The following is a 25357-nucleotide window of genomic DNA, read 5'->3' on the forward strand; positions in this document are numbered from 1 at the left end:
GGTAGCACTGTACCTGTTGACCTCCATCCCGTCTCCCGCCCAATCTCCCCTCCCCCAGAATCCAGCCTTGTCTGCATCTCACCTGGCTTGTCTCATTGAGACAGAACAGACTATCCCTTTGTGCACTAGGAACTGCTGGTAATTTCTCCCTGGTCTCCATCTTTTATGTGTGCTCTTTTCTTACTCTGTCTTATTCAGACCAGGACAGAGATGCTTACCAGCTGCTTTGTGGCAGGGCCACTGTTTCATTGGAGCTGGAATTGGGTCAATGATGATGATTCAGCTTAGATTCTCCGCACACCCTGCTCCACCCCTACAAACCTCAAGTGACCAGATTTTTGCATTTCAGGTGACATAGCCCCTGTAACCAGCGAGGCCAGCAGTGCTGTGTCTGAAGATGCCTTATTCAGGGACAAATTGAAACACATGGGAAAATGTGAGTTTGTTTCTAGGTTCCATATTGGCAGAGGGACGGCTGCATGGCAGTAGGTGGGCAGGCGGAGGAGGTGAAGCAGCAAGGATTCTTTAGCACTGAATCTAGTGCTAAGGCATTTTTCTGCTAAAGCACTCTGCATGCATGTGTGTGTGTATGCATGTGCAAGCCAGTACCCGGGTATGCACAGATCTGCGAAGATACAGGATTCTTACCTCCCCTCCAAGCCTCAGAAGTTATTCATGTTTGTCAAGCCACCCCATGATTCTAACAGGGCAAGGCACATTTAGCTGGGAGTTGAGCTTTTGATTAGAAGGGGCTTTAATGCGTTGTGCTATGTAAGGCTGCATTAAGCCTGGCGAAGATGAACTAGGAGTATCAAATAGGGAAATCCAAATTGCACTAATCCATCTCCAAAGCCTGGAGCAGATTGGGGTTTGATTTCCATTTGCCTTCTGTAATCCTGGACTTCTGGGTCCTTTGCCCCACACTCTGCGCCCATCTGTGCTTTCCTTCTGCCCTGGGTGCAGCCCTGGTCAGAGATGGACCAACCTCCCTGTGCCAGTTGTTTCAAACTTATGAGAGAGCTTGGTTTTGAGGAAGCTGCCATGGTAGCAATGCTGGGTGGGAGATGTGTGTCTGACTCCTGGTCTCCTGCTGCCTGTCCAGTGAGTGCCTAGGTGTTGCATTCTGGGTAACCTCAGCAATGTTGTTGATGGGCTTCACAGGAATCCCCCAACCACACTAGCCATGCTAGGCTCATTGCCCTGTTTCTTTCCCAGGCTCACCTCGGTGCAGTGCTGTGCCAGGAATGCCCTCTGCATCCCGAGTCACCAAGCCACTCCCCTTTCCTCAGCACATGCCTTTTCTGGACTCATTCGTCCCACAGTGCCAACAGGAAGGGCGTTAATAAGAAAAGCAAAACTTCAAGATGTTCCTTCCTCTGAGCTTCCCAGCACTTTAATAATAATTGCCTTCCCATAGTACCTGGGAGCCCCTGTCACAGACCAGACCCCCACTGTGCTAAGTGCTGTACAAACAAGAACAAAGGGACAGTCCCTGTCCCCAAAAGCTTCCACTCTAGCCCTGCCTTCCATGTCTCTCTCTCTCCCAGACCGTAAGCTCATTGGGGCAGGGACGGTCTTGTACAGCACTGAGAACTTTGTCAGCACTTAGCCCCATCTGTCTAGGCTGGGGATGAAAGTAGGGATGATACCAGATCTCCAGCAAGCAAATGGGTTAAAACAGTAAAGGGGGAGGGAGGAGGCCATGCTGTAGGCTCCATCGCTCATGAAGAGGGGGAGCAGCACTGCTCCCTGAATGAGTTTGTTCTTCAAGTTGAATCGATTTTTCTTTTCTTCCCACCCCACCCCAAAAGATGACAGATGCAGCTTGGATGGATTTTCTCTGCCACTCGCAGGCAGATCAGTTAGGAGTCTCCTCCAGTAGACAAAGGCGATGAGTGGGGTTTTGCCATTATATAGGTGCTGAAACTGGCTAAATTGCTCAGGCTGCTCTGACATCAGATCTGGCATGCTCCTTCATGCTGCAAGCCTGTGTGTATGTCTGTCTTTGATGTATGTATTGGAGGGCATGACTCTGTAACATGGATTGGATTGGGCTTCCTGGGAATAGAAGCAAATCCTTTCTAGCTTCTGTTTAAATAATAAAATAGAGGCTAGAGAAGGAGGGATTAATAGAGACTCTTCCCACTTTTTTTCTTTCTTTCCAGCAAGCCACAGGCTACTCTCCGGTTGTAAAATAAATTGGGCACCTCATGCAGTTTTGACTGACTCATGGGCCACAGTTTATTTGAGCTTTGTTTAGTGTGAGGGTGCGGGGGGGGGGGGGGGAGGGAGGGAGAGAGGGAATTTGGCTTAGTCATGGATGAAGAATGTCATGGAAATCACAATCAGAAAGTCTGAATAGTCAGACCTTTTGTGTAGTCAATTGAATCCTTCCTGCGGGGATCAAATTATATTCTTTCTGATCATTGAAACTAGTCCTAGTGCCTGGAAAGGTTTATCGGTCCTTGGTTTCCTAAGGCTAAGCAGTAAGGCATTGTGCATTCTGCATTCAAGCAGGCAAATTCATCTTGGTTCAGTCATCCCCTGCCCTGCAGCATGTAGAGGGTGAATCAAAGCCCCATCATCCCAAATGGATGGCATGGGAACTGGGCATCTATCATACTTGTTTGCTATCCACTTTTGATGGCTGGTTAAGAGCAAGCCATTCACCTGCCTGTTTCCTTTCAGCTACACGCAAGAAGCTGTTTGAACTTGCCAGGGCTTTCTCAGAGAAGACCAAGATGAAGAAGTCAAAAAGAAAACACTTACTGAAGCATCAGGTGTATCCTTTCAGCATGTGACGCTGTCATCCCACCCCTTGATCACTCTGAGCTTCCCAGGGATGAGTCCCAGCTCCCACAACTTGGAACAAAACTCTGCTGCAGAGGGCTCGAACGAGGCCTATGCCGGGATTCTCCACCTTGGGGTCATGGAAAAGGTTAGGGGGACACAACCATTCTGACCATCCCATATTTCTCAATGGGGGAGGGGGAATTTTAACAGGATGGGTGGGAGGAGGATCCTGGAGGGAGGATCCTGGCATAGGGAAGAGGTTTACTGGTATAGACAAGGTGGGGAATCACTGGTCTATGCACCACTTAAATCTCACTTAAGCCCTGAAACTAGGGCAAAGATTTGTGCATGTGGAAGGGAGCTATAGCTCAGGGAGAAAACGATGTCAGTAACCAAAAGGTACATGTTTGCAGCCTTCATGATCCAAGCCACAGCGAACATTCACGGCTCATCATGTATGCAAGTTTGGATCCAGCTCTGAACTTCCCTGAAGTCGTGGTGTGTTTGGAGCTGATATTCTGGTTTGAGCCCAGCTAAGAGGATTCATTTGTTGCTGAAGCCCCCTTGAAACTGTATTTTGTGGGCGGAGTTTCTCTAGTGGCATGTTAATTTCAAAAGCACATGTGCTAAATAATTATCATGCCAGTCCTAGGACACTGCTCAATACCAGTGATGCAAGAGAAACAGTGCTGGCGACTCATCCATCAGCTCTTCCTCCCCTTCTTTTCCATTTTCATTTTAGCTGTTACAAGGATAAAGACCTAGAGGTAAAAGGGCTTTGTTATCCCCAGACTCCTCTCCTTAGGGTGGCTGCGTTAATACTGTCCAAAGTATGTTGCCTTGGTACCTGAGTGCCACTGTCATGGCCTCCCTGATCTGTTATGACCCGGATCTCATGCCAGAAAGCAGCAGAATGCAACTGGAAACATACCTGGGAACCACCTCCAACCCTTGGAGTCAATTGTGATGGGCTGTTTGCAAGTCTGTGACTTACATCCCAGTCTGTCGAACATTTTCCTTAACAGAGAGTGCAGGATGGGGACAGCAGCTTCCACAGCTAATCTTCTCGATGACGTTGAAGGACACTCGTGCGGTAAGACAATGCTTGTTTCTGCTAGAGAGCAAGTCTTCAGCTGATTTGCCCACTGCTGTGGTTTGTGGGAGTATGTGACCCCAAATAGCAGGGGCTGCACACCAAAAATCGAGCTTTCTTCCTTGCAGATTCCTTTCTGCCTGTGACGCTAGCTGTTCAGAATTTGTTCCCTGAGTCGCCCTTTCCTAACGCAAAGAGCTAGCAGGCCTGGCCCATCCCTGTGGCTAATGTAGAGTGAAACAGGAATGGGGGAGCTCTCTCTGCACCAGGAACAGCATGGGGGAGCTCCCCCCTAAGCCAGAGACAGGATGAGGAACTCCCCCCACTTTTTAGCCAGGCTCCTCTCATCTCTCTTCATTTCAAACCTTGTACTGTACAACGGATACTTCTCCACCCGTGTGTTAACTCACCAAGGTATATGAATGAGGTTTGCGGTGAGCAGGCCCTTCCTCCTGGTCCCTTCCCCCATGTGTTCTGGCTGTTCAGTCCCTTGTTCTCTGTTAGTTCAGTTCCTCATCAGATGACGGGATCACCAAGCAAAATGAAGTAGGGCCTCCTTCCCCAAGGGCCTGGAACACCCTCTGTAGGTTCGGGTGGGTAACGCTCGTCGTGGCTTTGCAACAGGCATGCATAGATTTAACACAGGGGTTCTCAAACTGGGGGTCGGGACCCTTCAGGGGGTCATGAGGTTATTACATGGGGGGGTCGCGAGCTGTCAGCCTCCATCCCAAACACTGCTTTACCTCCAGCATTTATAATGGTGTTAAATATATAAAAAAGTGTTTTTAATGTATAAGGGGGGGTCGCACTCAGAGGCTTGCTGTGTGAAAGGGATCACCAGTACAAAAGTCTGAGAACCCCTGATTTAACGGAAATGTAACCCGGTGGTGAAAGGTGTTGCATCAGCAGCCCCAAGACCTGAAGTCCACAATTTGTCTATAGGACAGCACATCAGCAGTGGCCTCTTCCCCGACCCAGGAAAAGCACCACAAGGGGTGAGTGGGGGTACAGTCTCCATAGCCCAGTCACACCAAGGTCCATCTGCTGAGGCAGCCAACCAAGGTGCCAGCTGCACAAGTGGGCACTCATGCAGTAGGAAATGGGCTGATACCCACCTACTCATTTCACGTAGGACATTGAACTGCCATTTAACAGTAGTGGCTTTGTTCACTGCTAGCCTGGGGCAGGTTTGAACCAACCAGTGACCCAAGAATGACAGCCACCCATATCCTTCTGTAATTCCCAGCCCCTTCCAGTCCCCTGACACTGCTGCAGTTTTCCCACCCCAGCTCGTTTAGATATGGGAAGGATCTCCTGAAGTTCTGACCACACAGGTCTGTCTCATGTCTTTCAGATGAGGATTTCCAAGCAAGAAGGCAGCAGCTACACGAGGAAGAGGAGAGGCCGAAAGAAGGACAATAAATGGTAAGAAGTGTTTGGGGAGTAATGTGCAGATAGTTACAGGAATCAGTTCAGCTATCCTGTTGCAAGCCCATCGCCACCCCCTTCCCCCCCCCATGAGTTGAGTGATGTAGATTAGACCATTGAGCTAAGTGCCAGCCTAAGAAAATTCAAATGACCCGTTGCATGCTGTCGTGGAGAAAACAAGTAGCTTGAGCTTTTTACCCCTGGTGCTCCAATGCAAAGTTGGATTCAGCTGTTTGTTCTTCCCTGGCTTTCCCAGGATGGATTACTTCCTCTTGGTTTCAGCTACAGCTGATAGCACCGGCCCCACAACATCCTTGATGACTTAGGGTGAAAATCACAGTGCCTCAGAGAGGATGTGTGGAGTTTTGTGCTGTGTGTTAAGGATCTAGGTAGGTCTTTGTGCATAAAACCTTGCACATGGGACTTGCATTGGGGTGAATGTCACCCACAGGGACTTATTCTGCCATTGTTGTTCACACGTCTGCCCCTTCAGCCCCATTAATAGCTGCTGTGTGGATAGCAACAGGTACTTTGACCTTTGTACTGAAGAATGCAAGAGAAACTGTTGGGCCAATTCTTCCCTGTTGTTTGCCCTCCATGAAGAACATATGTGGGTGGACTCAGCATGAGGTTACTGATGAAAACCATGCAGAGGCTCCAGTATTCATGCCTGCCTCTTACTGAACTTTGATGCACAGGGAATCCTTATGGGTTTGTTTAAAAACATCCAGTGCACAGTGACAGGCTTTGTTTCAGCACCGTGAGTGAAGCAACTTTGACTGAATACACTTCTTCCTCTCCCCCTCCCTGTCCTTCTCTTCTAGATCCCAGATCCATTGCCTGAACCGGGCTTTATTTGTTAAAGTCTTAAGAAGAAGATGGCTGCAAAGAAAAAAACAATTTCTTTGGCTCCCCCCACTATCATCCTCTTCTGAAGTACAAGTATTAAAGTGAGGCACAATTTTCTCTTCCCAGCGGGTTTGAAAACACCTCTTTCCTATCCAGCAAATCCAGCCAAAAATCAGCAGCTGATCTGAATTTTTCTCAGTAACTGCAGTGAAGATAACGGATTTCAAGCTTGTGGGAATAATGGCCTATCCCCCACCCTCTTTGATATAAACATGGTTTGGATATGAATTAAAAACAATAATAACAATACATTGAACAGCTGGGCTCTGGCTTGCCCATTTTTAAACATATCACTGTAGCAATCTGATGTAACTTTACGCACATAAAAAAAGACCTGAAAAATGTTGTTTATTGTTATTGTTACTAAGAGTTAATAAGCCAGGATCCAGATCAGGTAATAGGCAGGATAATATAAATTGTCTTTTTAAAAAGAAACGGCCTTCTCCTGGGCATCTCACATTGAATTAAACCTTTGCCTCAGGCATTGATAAAAATGCCTTGAACTAGACACCAAGCTGGGGCCAGTTTCTCCTCCAATGTACCACTTTCTCTAGCTTTGTGCTGCTGCTCTTGTGATATTATGGTACCTTTACAGAGCAGGAATGGGGGGTAGGGGAAGGCTGAATTTCAAAGCTGTTTAGTTCTCACTGCTGATCTCTGAATTAGAACATATCCCACGGGTTCTCATTTGGATTGTTCATGACAGTTGGCTGCTCCCTATGTAGCAGGCAATGAGTTTTGGCGGTGTAGAAACACTTACCAGATTAGATGGGAGGGGATTGTAGATGGGGGCCTTATTTGATTCACCTCTGAGTTTGCACATCATAGGCTAAATCCTGCTTAATGTGAGTCTCACAGTTGACTTCAGGGGGATCAGAATTTGGCCTCAAGTTGAGACATGAGTGGGTTTTCTCTAGCTGAGCCCACATGGGCTATGGGCACAGACCTGAGAGCAGTTCTCATAACCTGAAATGAAGAGGAGATTGGTTCAGAGCTCGCCGATCAATGTGAGGATGACATCCCTCCTCCAGGAGAGCGCTTGGAATCTGTTGGAACATTGTAGAGATTAAAAGTAATGCTCAAATCACTGGAATTGAAATGGACACTGTCAGGCTAAAAAAAATAATTGAAAATGAATTCCTTCCCTATGCTACTAACAGCAGTGTCAATAACTGAAATAACTCCCCCCAAGCAATTTTTCTTTTCTGCATCAATACTGTCTATTTACTTCTCAGCTTGGGCAGAGAGAATAGACTAGTCCGTCTCACTTTCTGGGTCCCATGCAATAGCACAAGCGCTGCAACGTTTGGGTTGCAAAAGCAGCAGGAAGACGCACCGATCCAAGCAATCAGTCCAACAAAAACCTGTTTTCATTGCCTTTCTATTAGGCTTTGTAACAAAAGCCCACATTGCAGGCTTAAACTCCCTGACAGGCTCCTTTCAAAATCTGCTGGAGAATCTGTATGCCTTTGAAGCGTGTGCCAAGACTGATTCTTTTTAAAAGTTGCTGAGCATGAGGCTCTTGTTCCATGCACCTGGCATTCAATCAAGCTACTCAATGGAAACACGAAGGCAGTGGTGGGTTTCCTCGTCTGGGCCTGAGTAATTTGATACACTGTTCAGAACTAGTAGGGATGAGCAAGAGTGGATTCAGGCACACACAGCGCTTCCTTTCAGTGCAGAAGGACTTTGAGTCTGTGTGGCATGGAGTTTCAAGAGGTTCCTGATGAAAGGGTCCATGTGTCTATTGCTGAAGTGACACGTCCTCCTGGCAGAACGTGATTTGGATACTACACTAACACCTCAACTGTCGCTATAGTGCCCACGACCTCCCAGTGAGAACATGAGCTGCTACAAACCCCGAACAGTACAGTGGGCAAGTGCATGCAGGCTTGAATCGGGATGTGGACAGCAGCCATGCCTTGGGATCCCAGCAACTTTTGAGGTTCTCAAACACTAAAGATCCTCTAAAGACTCAAATCCCCCCCATCCCCACCCAGAGCCTGTTTTTGGTGTCTGTTCCTTTAAAAAAATAAAAGGGAGAGGAGCATCAATGAGTCTTTTGGTAAAACCTCCTGAGTGGCAGGAGAAATTTGCCTGCTCCAGGGACTAGAACAGTTTCAAGTGAGGTCATCCGTGCTCAGACAAGAATTCAGTGGCTTGGAAGCTTCTGCAGCACGCAGGATATGAGGTTCCTGGAATATGCTTTCGAGGCTGTTCAGAGAAAGGAAGCGACTAAGGGCCTGATATTGAGAGCTGCCAGGCACCCACTGGCCCCTTTGAAGTCAGTGGGCGCTATATTGCTCAGCATCACTCAGGGTAAGGCCCCAAGTGTGTGTGTGTGTGTGTGTGTGTGTACATGTACATACGTATTGGTTGCTAAGGGTGAAGCTGGAGCACTACCACTGGAAACAGAGGGGCTTTTGGAGGAGGAGGGACTTTTATCCCCAGCCTTAGAATTGGAAGGTCTGTTTCTCCCTCACCCCCCTTTTCCTATCCTCAGTTGGCTCCTACTTTAATAAGTGCTTGGCTGTTTCTCCCTCTTCTAAAGCAGCTCTGCATATTTGGAAGAAAATCAAGCTTGGAATCAGATCAGCTTGTAAAAGTTCCAACTCCTCTTGGCTACTGAGGGCTTAACTTTGAGATAAGTTTCCATGAATGCAAAAAGGCACCAGTGGCCGAACAAACAGAAGCTCAGACTCCTGCTGGTAGGAAACTGCTGCCTGTCCCAGCAGAAACTTATTTTTATAAGACCTCTTGGTCTCCAGGAAGTGCTTTGTGGATTGGGAGGAGAGGGGAAAAATACAAATGCACCTGTCCCTGAGGACACACGTGTTGTATGTCAGCAGCTGCCCTGCTGCTAAATTAGTGCTAGGCTTATTGAAATCTTTTACTCCTTGGTCTCTCTCTAGAAATCAGGTTGTTATAGCACAACCTTATGGAGTCATGTTAACTAACAATGTGTTAACAGTCACTATAGACAAGGACAAGGTGTGCTTAACATTTCATCATCTAGTCATGGGTAAATCCGACTAGAACCATAGGGTTAACCACGGCCAGCTGACACAATGCCTAGCACAACTTCTACCTCTCTATGCTGACTTCTAAGACATCGTGTTAGTTAACATAGCTCCCCAAGGTCGTCATCTTAATGCAATCTCAGGCTATATCTACACTTAAAAGCCTGCAGGGGCACAGCTGCGGCACAGCTGGAGACTAGCCCAGAGGCGGCTTGTTGCCACATTGTTCTATTAGGGCCAATCTGGAGATGTACTGAACACATCTGTGAGGTGCTGAGCACCCTCTATTCCAGTGGTTCTCAACCTGTGGTCGGGTCTTCAGACTGTGTCTAAGGGGTCCGCGAAAGACTTAGACTGAAAACTATATATACACACAATAGATTTCCAAAGGGGTCTGCACCTCCATTCAAAATTGTTTAGGGATCTGTAAGGTTGAGAACCACTGCTCTACTCTCTTCAAAGTCAGTTGGAGGTTTGAGTGCTCAGAACCCACCCTCCCCCCCCAGGACAGAGCCCATACTGAGATGTGACACTCCCCTGACCCACATTGTAGGCATATAAAAAGCCAGACAGAGTAAAGAGTATTTGGTGGTTTTTAGAAACTTAGCATTGTAGTGAATGGAAGGAGAATAATATTGTTACAGGACTTCCTTGAACTGCATTTGATATGCGGAGGGGGGGGTTTCACATCTTTCTGGCTTTGTTTAGACTAGGATCTAAAGGTAGATGTGGTGTTATCATGTGGTAGCTAACAAGTGCTAGCTACTAAATGTCTAGTGTAGACAAGGCAGTGTATATGTTAACTTGCATAATTTAGCATGTGTTAACAGAATACACTGCCTTGCCTATGCAGGTCTTTTAGGACGTGCTAGCTAATGTGTTCTAACAATGCACCTTTAGATCCTAGTCGTGACGCAGTCGTTCTGAATGATGTAACCCTGTAGCCATTTCCAAATGTCCCGGGGGCGCCAAATACCATTGTAATGGAGGAGAAAGGGTGATTTTTTTTTTGTTTTCCTTTTTAAAAATTCAGGTCTAACAAGTGGAAAGGCCACAAAGACAGGCTTGACAGCTGAAATGCATTTCTTCTAGAAAAATGTACAATACTCAGTGATGTTTGTATCGCTTCTATACAAAATGGTTTAAAAACCAAAAAAGACTTGTGACGTTTGTGAGTGTTGCTATTTTAGAACTTATTTCTATAAGTATTTTTTTCTTAAAGATGTTTAATAGTAATTCATATAATAAAGTCATGTCGTACTCTTAATGCCTTGGTTTTCTTTGCTTTTGATTTTTTACAGGCATGAAAAAAAAATGTGAAACTGAGAATCGAATTAAACACATTTTTCTTTCATCTCAGTTCTGGACACTGCTCTCAATGGCTCATCTGTTACCGAAAGAGTAGCTTTTCTAAGTGAGGGATCTTATTGCCTCATTCGTGATGACTGTGTAGTGCACAATCCAGTAGGTGGCTCCAAAGAAACAGGAAGGAAGACTTCTCTGAACAGCCCAACTGCCATAGCAGAGCTCCAACAAGCTCTTGTCAAAGTGATCTGAACTACAGTTGGTCAGCAAATGGCTTTTTCCTGCCCCCACTGAAATTCTTAGACTATAACTCCCATGATGCACCACAGTTTCGCCTCATGGAGACCAGAAGCAGTGCATCCTGGCCATCCCTGGCTGTGGTGCATCATGGGAGATGTAGTCTGTCTGGGAAGCCTGGCCCATAGAAAATCAGGGACACGAAGTAACAACATTACAACTCCCAAGAGGCACTGAGGTAATCTATCCAAACTGAAATATTTCATTTTTTTTTTAAATTGAACATCTGAAAAAAAAAAATGTCCACAAAAACCAGATGCTTTTCATGTAAAACTTTATTTCAGTGGTTCTCAACCTATTTACCATTGTGGGCTGCATATGCAGCTCTCTGTGTATTATGTGGGCCGCATCCACCCAATATATATACTACCTGTATGGCCCTGAGGATGTCACAGCTGCAGCTGTGTGCTGAATGAGCCGTGGGTTGAGAACCACTGCTTTATTTTATTGAAAATCCAATTCTCTGTTTAAAAATAAAAAGGCTTAGATGGAAATTTTTTCATCCGGTCCTAAATTGAATGCCTGGGCAGCTAATGGGGGCTGGGGGGGGTTTATAAACTTTAACATGAAATTTTGACTCAAAATCACCCCTTTTTACAGTACAGGAGACTCATAAACCCAAGGAAAGCTTTTCCTGGAAATGTGATCCCTGTCATAAGCAGCTCTCCATCCTCTTCCTCCTCCAGAAAGACTCAGAATGCTTTGCCACTTGACCTTGCAGGAGCAGCAGATTGGTGCAGGGAGAGCTAATGTTAGTTGTGGTAGTCACGGACTTGTCATGACTCAAGAACACCTTTTGTGACGGGGCTCAGATCATGGATCAAGAAGAAAATTTTGAAGCTTTATTATGAGGGGGAAAGAGCTTGAGGAATTCTGAATCAAACAAGTGTAGCCTCTGACCCAACTGCCCGCTGTCAAGTCCTGCAATATATCTGTCTCCGTCTTTGGTATGGAGGGGAGCTTCTGGCAGTGACTGCAGGATCAAGAGGAAGCAACATGTCCTGAGACCTGTTCCTTCTGTGGGCAGCCCCTCCATATCAAACATGCATCGACCTACTTCAAGCTTCTAGCAAGTTACCAGTGCAACCCTCGCTTGGACCAAAGATTCTAAGGCAGGATTTAGAGGTTAGTGAGGGGGCTTTATGTGTCTGATCGTTCATCACAGCCTGGCAGGCAGCATCACACCCTGGCTCTGTGCAAAGCCCATCTACATGAGTTTTGCACAGGCTGGGGTAAGAGTCAGGCAGGCCCATTGACTTTAAGGAATGATTTCCCTAGTAAATGAGTGATCCTGGCAGTTGCATTCTAGTATATAGGGCATGTACCATCCACACCCTTTCCTCTGACATATGTAGGCATTTAAGACTTGATCCAATGCAAGTCATTCCATTGAGTTCAGTGGGCATTAGATGGAACTCTTAGCCAGTGAAATCAATATCAGATCTTCTGTAGCTGGGCTTTATTTATGAACAAGAATTGCTCACCCAGGCTGCTCAGGGACAGTTGTGACATCAGATGTGTGTGTGTGTGTGTGTGTGTAAGCTCACAGCACATCTACAGTCAGCTATATTAATGTGGAACTGCATTTTATCAAAAATATGGTGTTACCCACGTAATGCTGAAAAGAAGAAGTCTCTCGGGATGAAGTGCGTGCAGTTTCTTTAAACTGTTTCGTTGTCTGGAATACACCAACTCCTCCATGTCTGTCAAACGTACATTCAGGCTCCTTCACATTGTCTTCTTGTGGGAAGGGAATACATTTATTATAAGGTATTATTACTGAAATATGTGTTCTTAATTTTCAACACCACATATTTCCACTCGCTGGCTGGCTGGCTGGATCAGTATGTCTCAAAATGCGAAAAGTTATTGAAGTAGACAATTTAAAGCGAGGTGGAGCTTGTGAATCTCACTTCCTCAGAGTCAGTGGCAGCATCTTCGCCTTTTCCCAGTGTGTGCTTTGAGTTCTGACACCTAACATCTCCTAAAATTTTGAAGTGGAATCTGGGCAAAACAGACAGTTTTGGCAATGCTGTTGTGCAAATCCACCATGATTCTGGTGCTTTGCCATAAATTTGCCACATTGCTCAAAACTGGGCCTAGGAATGCCTGTAAGTTGCACAGTTCTGATCTGTGTCAAGTTTGGGATAAAGCCTGAAATCAGGCGAGTTGTGATTACAGGGGCCAGATCTTCAACTGGCGTATGTAAATCAACATAGCGTATCAATGGAGCTTTGCTGCTATACAGCAGTTGAGGTTCTGGCCCACTTTGTTGAGGAAGATTTTTGCCTGGCTCAGGTAATCAGATAAGTGCGCCTATAAAGATGACGAATGAATGGCCAGAACCAAACACATGATGAGAAAAAATGAATCTAACGTTATGAGGCTGTCTGATTCTGAACTTGACAACTTTTCACAGTTTGGCCTCTGTTCAGAAGGCCTAAATCAATGCTGCATCTTTGATGGATTGTTTTTGGGATGAGTAGAGAGGCAGACATTGCTCTTACTTTTCATGCCTTCATATGCATCTTTTTAAGTCAGCCATTGCAGGCCGCAATACAGTAGGTGCATTGGCACACCGCTGCAGGCTTTAATGCTGACTTATTAGCGTTCACTGGCCTTTAAGACAACACTAGCCTCTTATTCTTGCTCTGGAAGGATGCTCTTGTATTTAAGGTGCAGGATAAATAGACTGCTCCAGACTTAACTGTAGCCAATTAGTTAGGAGCCCTGAGCTCCCTTCCTGAGTGATACTGGCACTTGGATACCACAGTGATAGGACCATACAGGTACTAGATAGACTCAACCAGTCACTGGATCATTCTGCTTTTGTAACTAGGGGAGAATTATCAGCCTGAGAGGTGCTTTAAGCCAGTGTTTGAGTTCCCCCAACACAAGCATGGATTAGCACTTGCAGAGGGGACCATGGGTTGAGAGCACTCTCCTAACAGAGCTCTCTGTTAATTTCCTCTGAAGCACCTGGCATTGCCTACTGTCAGAAGACAGGATGCTGGGCTAGATGGACCATTGGTCTGACTTAGTAGGGCCGTTCTTATGTTCCTGCTCTTGCCTTCCATGGTGTATTATCCTGTTTGCCTCCTCTGACCTTGCCTTCATTTCCCTGAACTACAGCTGGGTGCTCTGCTGATTTCCATTTGTGTTAGCCCTCCCCACCTCCCTTTGCTGTTAAAGATGTTGGTTCCTCACCAGGACTGGGATTCTGTTGCCTTGCAGTGGCCAATCCGTGAATTGCACAAGGATGATTATTTATTTTTGGACAGGCCTTTAGCTAAGACTGCAGCCACGCAGCAAGGACCCCATGGATGGAGGGAGACAGGGCAAGCTTCTCTAGGAAGGGAGATGGTGATGCAGTTTCCATTGCCTGGATATTCTACCTACAGAGCAGTAAGGGGGTCAGTTTTTAATATGTTGCTGTTTTATGATGTGACTTGTCCTCTAGAAAGTAGTCTTGAGGCACCCACTCATTTCACACCAGCCCCTGCACAACAGTTGAGCTTTCAGTCACTGGCAGGGATGCACCCTAACTGCTGATGGAGAGGTTTGCAGTCTCTTGAGCTGTACAGTGGCACATTGTGGGGTGAAATTCTGGCTCCACTGAAATCAATAGTGTGGGGCCAGGATTGTACCCAAACCTCCAGCTTTAAAGAACATTAACTAATTCTCCACAGTGGGCTGCGAGAACTGATCCTTCTGCTTATTGTCCTTTGGATTGCTACAGAAAATCCAAGCCTTTTGGTGCCCCTGCCCAGCCAGCCAGCAGAATTCAACTCCCAGCTTCTCTCCCCATTGGAGACTTAACCCCAACTTGTATAGCAGCCCATGCAAACAGACCTGCCTTGCAGCCTACTCTCAAAGCCACCAGCCCAGCAGTATTTTGGAGCAGCAGGGAGAAGCAGATGCCAAAACTGAGGGCCCCTTGCAGTGAATGCTCTGCCCAAAAACTTAGGAGGAGCAAAGGCCGTCTCCAAAGCAACACCCTTAAGTTCAGTCTGTAAACCAACAGGCAGCCAGTGCAGATCGTGTGTGTAAGATTCACCTAAATGTTTTGTATCTAAAGACAGTTGCTGTTATTAGTTCAGAGTTTATTACTGCTCGAAAGAACTTCCAAGGCTTGGAGCTGTGGATAGAGCCGAGGCCTCTACAACAGGGGGTCTTGGTTCTGCTACTGACTGGCTGTATGGCCATGCCCAGATCACTTCTTGTCTCTCTGCCTGGGTTTTCCCTCTGTACAGCTGCTAAAATAAAGGTCCCTGAACTCACCAGTGAGTTGTGAAGCCGCCTTCCCGAGAAAGTGCTTTTAGATCCTTGGATGCAAAGTGCTAGACAAAGTATTTGTTATGACCTTAATTGTAAAAAGCATGAGAGGCTGAAAATCTGAAAGCTTCAGCTGAAAAAGTGAAGGCAAACTTCCAATTGCAGCAAGTAATTTTCATCATTAACCCACCAACACTGCAGTTATAAATAATGGGAAACTGGAGCTTTGCAAATGAGTTTAAAGGGTTAGTGCCTGCTAACTCCTTAGTGTGGCCATGAATGCAGTCCTGGACAGCAAGCTGTAGTTTCCTTTTTAATTCTCTGTCTCTAATGGGGGAAGTTTGTTCCTCTGCCAAGAATGAAGTGAGATGATAAAATGGTCCCCAATTAAAACTCTGCATCCAAATCACTCTAAACACGAAGGCGGTTTTGGATCGGGATCCAAATTTTGTTGCTTGAGGACAATCTCTAAGGTAGATTTATTGCCTCTTGTGTTTATAATATTTGAAGATGGATTGAATGTCTTGTGTCTGAAATTAGCATGTGTATTTTTCACATTGACCGATCCATAATTAGAGGGGAACAGAGGAATGTAGCTAATAAATACAGATTACTTCTTGATCTCTGTTTCTTGGAAGTCAGGTTCATGGAAATACTGTAACAGTGAGAAGGTTATTTATGCACAGCAGATAACCTTGGTGTTGCTGTGAAATCCATAAATGAAATAAAATAAAATTAAAATAAGAAAATCAGGCTGGGTGAGCCAGTATCTGACAGGTTAAACATTACATCTGCTGCCACATGGTGGAAACATAAGGTACCACCTGTCCTGAAGAAAATACCCCCTAACAGCCAGGCCTGATTCTCTGTGGACTAGCCCCTGGGGTGGTTATTTTGTACATGTGCAAAGAGTGTGTGAAATGCTACTATTTGATATCCTTTCTCACCCTCTTCGCACAAGGGTAAGTGACCACGCAAGCTGCAGAGCAACCGAGAACCTGGCCTTTTAGTTTAGATCCCCAGGCTTAACCGTTGTCCAAAGTTGTCCTTAAACTGGAGCATTGAACAACTGTCCTCAACTGTAATAACAGAGGTGTGGCCTGTAGAATACACAGGTCCTTGTATGTGCTACTCTAGCTTGATCCTAGCAGTGAAGTAGGCGGGCCTTTGTGGACATAATGGTCCCTTCTGGCCTTTCGTACCAATGACTCTCTGACTCCGTAGGTCTCACCTCTATAATGCAACAAAGACCAGAACAGCCTCTGGCTACGCTGGAGCCTCTGATTCAGTTATTTACCCTCTCCAGGCCTCAGTTTCCCTCTCTGTAATGGACTTACCGGTGTCCTAGGACAGGGTAAGTATTAACAAACACATAGCTGAGTGCACTGAGACCCTCATATGGAGGGAACCATGTAGCTAGGGTACATGCAAAGTATTATTTGGAGGGGGGGAGTGTGAAGTGAGAGAGCAGGAAGAAGTGAGCTGCAGCCTCAGCAAGGCTACATGATTCTGAAGCCATCTGGGCTTTATTCTTAGGCATATGGTATGAGCTTAAGGACTTTAATTTGTGTAAGTTACCAGACATATGGATGCTGTACTCTCGAGCACTCAGATGTGCTTTCTTCCTAAGGGAAAAATTTAGTGCCTGTCACAGTTACTGTTCATTCACTCTCTCATCCTTTTGAAAGAAATAGATAAAAATTATACGGCTGTCCCTCTTCCCAGGATCGTACCTGCCCCTCAGCTCGGATGTCCTTCATCATCCACCAGCTGAGATAGGAGTCTGACCAGGCTAAGGCAAAACAGATTAAACAAATCAATCATAAACGAGGTGTGTCCAACAGGCCTTGCTACATTTTTACATGTGTTTGGTGGGTGTAATGTGGTTACGACTGTTGGCTTCAAGTCTGGGATTTTGCTATCAACATTCTAGACCCAGACACTTCATTATCTTCACTGACAATAGTTCTTAAGGCCAAGAGTTTTGGAAGTATGAGCCTAACTCTATATTTAGGCATCCAAATAAGTGGCCTGAGCTGCCTGTCATGGTGTAAGGGTAACTGCACCTCTATCCCCTGCCTCCATGGTCCACTCCAGGAGTGCCCAGTCTGGTCTCAGGTTTCTAGCCATCACCTGTCTCTAGGTAGGGACCCTTGTCCCACTCCCCTCTGGCTGGGGTTTTTAAGGCTGCACAGCCCTCTGCCTTACACTGTAATATCCTCAGCAAGCCAGTGTGCCTAAAGGCTTTGCTTTCTCCCCCAGGGCTATGAACAGCATACTGCCAGCAGTTACAAGTTACCACCCAGCTCTTTCTAAGCAAGCATCTTTATTCCTAAGGTAAAAGCATTTCAGAGAAACCATAATGAAAACAATACACAGAATTACTCACACACTACACATGCCAGGAATTACCCATCAGCTTATGGAGTCCTAGTAGGCCAAAGTCTTCCCAACCCTTTTGCAAGGGTTGGGGCCCTTGGACAGAAGGTCTTGTCTGTTTGCTGGATCAAAAAGAAGACCCTGTGTCACTTCAAGCTCATCCTTTTATACCAAAAGCCCTTTTCTTTGTCTCCTAGTCTCTGGAAAACCCACCTTGAAACAGTATATGCAGACCAGTCTGGAGGCGGTATCTCTCTAGAGTTCTCAGTGACTCCCCTTCATCAACCCCCTCTGTTTTTTTGTTCCTGTAGCAGCTTGATAACCCTCCCGATGGAGTAGAACACAATCATACATAAACCATTCATAACTAACTATTGTACAAAGCTATCGCATGGGATTGCAATATCGGTCATGCTACCCACCCAGGAGCTTGCATTGATTTCAAGTGTTGAACATCGGGCGCTCAGCCCTTTTTGAAAATGAGGCCATAAAATGGAGGATGAGATTATTCAAAGTGTTCAGCGTCAGCCGAACTCTGAAATCAGTGGAGCTCCCTACGGGCTTATGGCTGTATCTGCACCCATCTCGGTGCAGGGACTAAAAATTGCACCAACCCATTTTCACTTCTAAATTTTGACATACCTGGTGCTGCTAATTTTGTGATTGCAAACAATCCATCTCTCCCTGTTTCTCATGCAGATTCAAGTGTGTGTGAAAAATCACAAGTGCAACTTTAGGGGCTGGGCCTCTGAAAATTTGCCGCATTTGATTTCCTTTGACATATCCTCTTTTAACCATCAAGCATTCAGGGGACAAGCTGAATAGCCTAAGGAAATGGCAGTTACCAGGCATTGCTGGCAATAGATAACATACTGGAATAGTGCAACACTTAGTGTAATGTTCAGTCATTCCTATGACTGTGCCTGGGTTCCTCACTGAATGAATTGCCATTGCCAAAGAAATCGCCCTACTTTGTAAGAATGATTTATTTGCAGCACACAATGCTTGGTTCTCAAAGACAGTGTTGTAATAGCCAAGGGAGTCACTTCCTCCCCCCCCCCCCAAATTAAAGACACTGTTTAGATATTAAAGATCTTTTTGTGGAATGGAAGGGTGATCAAGGCAAGGCAAGGTGCGACTGAAATTATATTCCCTGCCGGCGATATTTCGGGATGTTTAATCATAGCGCAAAATGTAATTAGAAACAAATCACAACGTTGACTGAGCAACGAGCCACAGTCGGGCTATTTTTAGACTGCTAGAGAAATTCCCACTTAATACATGCAGTCCTAGTAGTGCTGATTGCATTTGTCCTCCCATGTCCTTTTCTATGTGTGTGACTGGCATAGTATTTGAGCCCTTGCCTTTATAAATATTTCAGTATTGGGCCTTCGAGGCTTTATATATTTTTTGATGTTTTGATTTGAGTGTATGTGAAAGTTGCTGCCCTGATGGTACTGAGAATGAAATATTCTCCTTAGGAATATGGTAGTGCGTAGGCAACAATGCTGTGAACTTCCCCCATAATGGCCCCCTAGGCATGTGATGTGGAGGAACCACCCTGGGGGGAATGAGGAGGAGGAGGAGGAAGGGTGTTAAGCCCATTCCATCTATGGCTTCTTTTCTGAGGGTGCCCAAAAAGTTGCCAATTAAAAATGATTGGGTGGAAGTTTTATGATGTAGATACCTGGCTGCTAGGAACTAGCATAAGACTAGTATCAGAGGGGTAGCCGTATTAGTCTGGATCTGTAAAAAGCAACAGCGAGTTCTGTGGCACCTTTAAGACTAACAGATGTATTAGAACATAAGCTTTCGTGGGTGAATGCCCACTTCGTCGGATGCATTTACCCACGAAAGCTTATGCTCCAATACATCTGTTAGTCTTAAAGGTGCCCCGGGACTCTCTGTTGCTTTTAGCATAAGACTGCCAACTCATTTCACAATGGCCCCTCAAATGACAGGAATTTTCTGTTCCTGTCATGCTGAGCTGGATTTGAACCTGCAACCTCAGAGTAAAAGCTTCACGAGTTCTCCAGTCCCATGAAATCGTATCAGCCCATATGTAGAGGGGCTGCAAAGCTGGCAGAGCTCCTCTTGAGAATATCCCTGTTCACAAGGGTTCCAAAACAGCCCTGTGTCAGACCCCTTGCTGCCCTCAGTATAGTGGCATGCAGGGAGCATAGGGATATGTTGTGGGACAATGTGACCACTAGCTCCAGCTAATCGGAGCTGCTCCTTCTGGAGCTATTCTACTTTGCACATGAGGCCATTCTGCTGCCAGGTCAGCACAGACTCTATCATGTCTTCCCTTGGGTTCCTACACTGAATTCAGCTTAGCCAGAATTAGGGATCATCTTTTCTGAGAGCAGCCCAGTCCTTTTACAATGGCAGTTGGAACCCGCTCGTAGAAGCCCCCAGGGAACGTCCAACTGCCCTCCATCCTTTCTGTTACTACTCAGTAATCCTCCATGCTCCAGCTGATCTTTCTGCCCAGAGTTTGAGCCTGCTCTGATGAAGGGATTAGTTTAAAGAGCTTGTGTGTGCAGGCTCCGAAATCCTGTGCGCATAGGATCAGAAATTGTGTCTAGGCACGTGCATAGGATCTGAAATCGTGTTAAGGAGCAGAAATCTTCCCATATCAAATGGGCTTCTGCTCAGTTGGGATCATTTAAAAGAGGGTTGGCATCTGAGTGAGGAGATTTCCTGGGGAAGCAGAAGGGGCTGGCCCCTATGACCATCCCCAAATGCCACATGGCATCCACGGGAGCTGTGCCTGGGTCCTGCCGGCCTCTGGGTTTGGCCGGGAGGTGTTTTTGTGGCATGTCAATGCACTGCTAGGGTTGCCAACCCTCCAGGATTGCCCTGGACTCTCCAGGAATTAAGGCTGAATCTTTAATTAAAGATGACGTCGTGTGATGAAACCTCAGGCTCTAGGAATACGTCCAACCATAACGCAACCCTGTGCCCCACAGGGCACGAGGCGGGTGGGCGCCCTGCAGGCTCAGCGCCTCCATGCCCAGAGCACAGGGGGCAGCAGCACAAGCTTGGGGGCCATGCCCGTGCAGGGGTGTGGGTGCCTGGGTGACAGCCTGCCACGGCATGGGGGTGCCTCAGACCTGGGGCTGTCTCTTTAAATAAGGGATCGCAGCAGCCTCCCCATCCAGACCCCATCGGTTGGGGGAGCTCGTGGAATTCCCCCAGCAAGACTCTGGCATTGGCTGCTTCTGCCTGGCTCATTAATCCGCCTCGGGCTCTGCTCGGCCATCGGCTGCCTCTACCTGGCTCCTGGAGCCGTCTCGGGAATCCACTCGGCCATAGGCTGTATGGGCCTGGCACCAGCTCGGTCATCCGGCCGGCCGCTCACTTCCGCTTCCGGGTGAAAGGGCGGGCCGGGGCTTGCTGGCGGGGAGGCGGTTGTTAGGAGCCGCGGTTGCTAGGGGCGGCCTAGGGCGGACGTGGGGAGGCAGCATGGCGGGGAGCCGGCTGGAGAAGCTGGGGACTGTGTTCACCCGGTACGGGGTCACCGGGGGCGGGGCTGGGGACGTTCCCTGAGGGCTTCTACGAGCGGGTTCCAACTGCCTGGGGTGTGAGAGGGCAGGTTCTTCCCTGCCCCGCTGCCAGGCCTGCGGGGCCCCTGTTGGCGGGCTCCACCTCCCTCCCCCGTGTGGGGAAAGGTGCTGTTCCCTCGGGGGGGGGGTCTTTTAGGGTCGGGGAGGTGCCCCCTGAAACTGATGTGTGTGTGTGTGTGTGTGTGGGAAGGGGGGGAATAGTGTGTGTGTAGTGTCTCTGGGGGGGGTACTGTGTGTGTCGGGAGGGGCTATAGGAGGGCAGGTGCCCCTGAAACTGATGTGTGTGCAAGGGAAGAGGGGATAGCGTGGTGGGGATGGGGGGAGATTGTGTGTGTGTGGGGGAGGGCAATATTGTGTGTGTGTGGGGGGGTACTGTGTGTGTCAGTAGGGGCTATAGGAGGGCAGGTGCCCCGGCACTGCCCAGTGCAGTGCAGGTTCCTATGGGCAGGCTGTGTCCCTTCTCTCTTGGGTCTTTCAGCGGGCCTGATTTTCACCTTGTTCCCAGCTCATGTTCTTTCTGCTCCCTCTGCATCTCTCTCCCAGGACACGGGATCTGCTGCGTTCCAGGGTGCTGGCTGAGGCTCAGAAGCCCTTGTGGTTTGATGTGTATGCCACTTTCCCTCCGCTGAGGGAGCCCGTCTACCGGGAGCCCGGTCAGCGTTATGGCAAAGTGAAGGATGTCATCCCTCCCATTCTGTACCAAGAGGATGAGATCCGAGCGTGAGTTGTGCCGTAGCCTTCCATCTCTTTCAAGTTTTCCTGTAGTACAATCACAGTAGTATCTACACCGGGGGTGGCCAAACCATGGCTCATGCAGCTCTTTTACAGTTAAAGTGCGACTCGTGGAGACCCCCACACTCTCCTCCCATTCTTCACCTACTGGGAGTGTGGGGGAAGAAGCTCGGGACCTCTGCATTGTGGTGGGGTAGGGACTTCTGCCCAGTGGGGAGGAGGGTCTCGGGACTTCAGCCACATGGGGCGTGCCTGCTGGGCCTTGGGGCTTCAGCAGGAGTGGGGCAGGTGCCTCCTGCGGGGCTGAAACTCCAAGCTCCAGCATGCGAGCCCCGGCTCTCAAACTTCTGAAGATTGTCATATTCCACTCAGAGTGTCCGTGAGTTCTGATCTATGTCCTGAAACACGCAGGAGAGGTTTCAGTTTCCCTTTGAAATTTGCAGTACACTGCAGAGGGTGGCACTAACAGCTGTCCAGCAGATGTACCTAGCTGTCACATCTTACTAGAGCCATTGCTCCTGTGTGTAACTTATTTATTTGTTTAGAATTTTTAAAAGTGTCTCTTTCATGTTTAAAATGATAGATTAGGAGAAAAATACAACTGCTCTTTAATCATTGTTTACCTCTGGGATATTTAATTAACTCTTATGTGCTTAGCTGTTCATTTGTACAATAGGGAAATTGTTGCCCATGATCCTTCAGTCTTGTGTATGTGTTTATAATCACTGAAGTAGACCTGAAATCCATCACTTTAGATCAAGGCTGGTTTACAGTGGGAAACAGGCATCTACAGCACCACTTCAACCACCTGGAGCTCTTGTGAAGCGCTTTGTGTCAACAGAATGCTTGTAACAGTTCAGTGTTCAAGAACTAGTATAGTTGCATTTATTCTGAGTATCAGTGGCCACAGGTTCTTGTTTATAACAGGTTACTGGGAGCAAGGGCCATGGTTCTATCCCTGTCATGGTTATTAATTTGTTGCGTGACCGTTGGCAAGTCATTTTACCTTTCTGTGCTTCAGTTAACCCATCTTTTTAAAAAGTGATAATATTTCTGTGCCTTACAGGTGTGTAGAATGGTTTAAAAAGTGCGTGTTAAAGTACTTTTGAGATACTTGAATGAAAAACAGTATGTAAATGTAAAATATAGTGAGTGGGAAGAGTAGTTAGGGAAATCATCTTTGTTCTATCCGAAACTAACTGTTCTCTGGCTTTACAAGTTCATTAACTTCTCTGTCAGAACTTATCACCTATACACGGATTAATGAGAAATTCAAACTGTGTTTATTTTATTGAATAGGACATTTTATGAAGCATATGGGAATGATCCAAAAGCCTTTGAACTGTCACAATTAAACTTTAAATCCACCTGCCAGAGGTAAGCTCCATGTTAGAATTAAGTTAGAATTCGGTCTTCAGTTTGTTTAATTAATGGAATAAAATGTTTTGTTACTGTTTGGTAAGTAACAAACATCTTGAATTCTAGGTTTGTTGAGAAATTCTATGAACTGCAAAAAGAAGGAAAAATTGAGCCGGAAAAATTGTTTGAAGAAACAGGAAAGCAGCTTTTAGCAGAGGGGATCGTTCTGCGAAGAAAAAGAACAGCAAATGTATGCACTATTTAAAAAACAACAACTCAGAAAGGTGGCTGGTAAATGGATACAGAACCACTTTTTAGGTCACTAGTTTATATGCATCCCAGGTCATTAGTGACAAAGGCATTACTGTTTTATGGCACCTGGGTGTCTACATAAATTGACAGGAATTGGGCCCCCTTCTTGAAAGTTTCAGCAGAAAAGTCAAGAATTGAGTTAGACCTGGAGAGTTAACTCCCCTCTCAGCCATAGAAGTGGTCATACCATGTCAAGGTTGAGGTACATTTCTGGGACAGAGAATGCACTGTGGCTGAATGGAGGATTTCAATCTCCAGATCTGTCAAGCTAGTACCTTTCACAAACAGTGAATGTAAAGAACGATAAGGGCTATTCTGTCACTTTGAAGTATACATTGACATATTAATCTGCTTCAGGGGAAAATATTTTCACTGTTCTTAATTTATAAAAAATATTTCTCCTATAAAGGTGGTCCTAATGTGTCAATTCCTAATACATTAAGTGCCTGCAGTGCTTGTAAAAGGTAGCAGTGTTGAAATAAATGATCTTTGTGGTACAGAATGTATATGCTTATAAGAATATTCTATTAGCATATACATTCTTATGGCAGTATGCATGATATTGTTATAGAATACAACATATACTATATAACTGGGATATAATTGTGACTGGTAAACTGAGCACCAGCACTGTTTTTTCCGCTGCAAAAGTTGCTGAGGAGGAAGAAAGACGTGGTTCAAGTTAAAGTGTAGTAGGAAGAAGAATTGTTGCTGGGTGAAGAAAAGTTGGAAAGATGAGAAATTCAGTTTAGTTGTGACCTTTCTCTCTCTCTCTCTCTCTCTCCCTCTCTTTCTCTTCCCTACCCACTCCCCTCCCTCCCCCACCGTCTTTCCCAGATCACTGACAGGTGGCAACCCCTTTCCACTTACATTTTATGCTTCTCACATTTAGTGTCTTGAATCTCCTCATACCTTAACTCAGACTAAGATGATAGTAAATTATAGTCTTGATGCTTTATTTCTTCAAGTGTCTATGCATTGGGCTTTTCTGGGGCACACACTGGGACCACAGCTTTCTAATTGACTTTTCATGAAACCCTTGGGGGGAAAGTCAGCACTCTTTGTAGCTGTACTTTATGGTGATCATCTTCCTGTAAACTGTAGGTAGCACAATGGACTCGTCAAGAGGCCAAAATCAGGGATCTTGTGGAATAAATGAATCTTCAAACCATGTTGGAGGAGAGACAGGAACAGAAGCAAGACCAGGAGGACCATCTCAAATCAACAGACGTGAAGAAGGAAAATCCCTTGTCCTAACAGTTCTATGTTTGTCAGCATTATTGTCTTGGCACGTGTCGTAACATGTTTATAGCCTCTGAACTGTTGAATGCCAATCGTCCAAACTGTACAGACTCTTTGACGAGAAGATATTTACTCAAGGGAGGCACAGTTTAGTTGTCCAGCATTGATGCCTGTGACCCTGTGCAGGACACTTAACTCTTCTGCCTCAATTCCACATTTGTCAAGTAGGAATAATTCTTTACATTACAAAGGTCTTGAGGATTCTTTTTCTGAATTGCGCCCCGAGATGAAAAATGTATTAGAGATAATAATGGCTTAGACAATTAAACATTTTCATTAAACTTACACCTTCCTCAAGTGTGTCATTTCTTTGTTGCGGTGGGGCTTATCTTCTCTCGTCGGATAGGATGAATGGTTTTGTGACTGTCTCATCATTGTTACATAAGCAATTCTTCTTTTACTGTAGAAGTGGTGTATGCTTTGTAGCCTTATCTGCTGAAATATCTGCATAAAACAGCGACTGTCATCTTTTAACTTTTAGTAGAGAAGGCCTACTCTTTAACTGTATATATTGAACAGGGCATCTGTTTGGCTTCTAGTTACATTCTTCTACTTCACTACTTTCTTTATTCATATTCTGCTAA

The 25357-nt window shown here is 46.2% G+C and overlaps 2 protein-coding genes across 6 annotated transcripts in view; both read left to right on the forward strand.

Annotated features, from left to right (window-relative positions):
• CUEDC1 (CUE domain containing 1) overlaps positions 1-10510 on the forward strand; it is a 123646-nt gene extending 113136 nt beyond the window's left edge. For 4 of the 5 annotated variants that reach the window (XM_054008201.1, XM_054008204.1, XM_054008202.1 and 1 more), the window contains 6 exons: positions 350-436; positions 2689-2782; positions 3828-3886; positions 4829-4881; positions 5241-5311; positions 6139-10510. In XM_054008201.1, the coding sequence (XP_053864176.1) occupies positions 350-436; positions 2689-2782; positions 3828-3886; positions 4829-4881; positions 5241-5311; position 6139 (365 nt within the window). In that variant the 3' untranslated portion in view covers positions 6140-10510. The remainder of the gene's footprint in view (positions 1-349; positions 437-2688; positions 2783-3827; positions 3887-4828; positions 4882-5240; positions 5312-6138) is intronic. The other variant, XM_054008206.1, reaches the window with a different exon arrangement.
• A 10343-nt stretch (positions 10511-20853) lies between these two features.
• MRPS23 (mitochondrial ribosomal protein S23) lies at positions 20854-25058 on the forward strand. The gene is made up of 5 exons (XM_054008261.1): positions 20854-21011; positions 21612-21788; positions 23100-23177; positions 23286-23409; positions 24576-25058. The coding sequence occupies exons 1-5, from the start codon at positions 20968-20970 to the stop codon at positions 24624-24626; spliced, it is 474 nt and encodes a 157-aa protein (XP_053864236.1). The 5' UTR covers positions 20854-20967; the 3' UTR covers positions 24627-25058.
• Positions 25059-25357: the final 299 nt, after the last annotated feature.

The sequence above is a fragment of the Malaclemys terrapin genome, chromosome 18, assembly GCF_027887155.1.
Source record: "Malaclemys terrapin pileata isolate rMalTer1 chromosome 18, rMalTer1.hap1, whole genome shotgun sequence".
NCBI lineage: Eukaryota > Metazoa > Chordata > Testudines > Emydidae > Malaclemys > Malaclemys terrapin.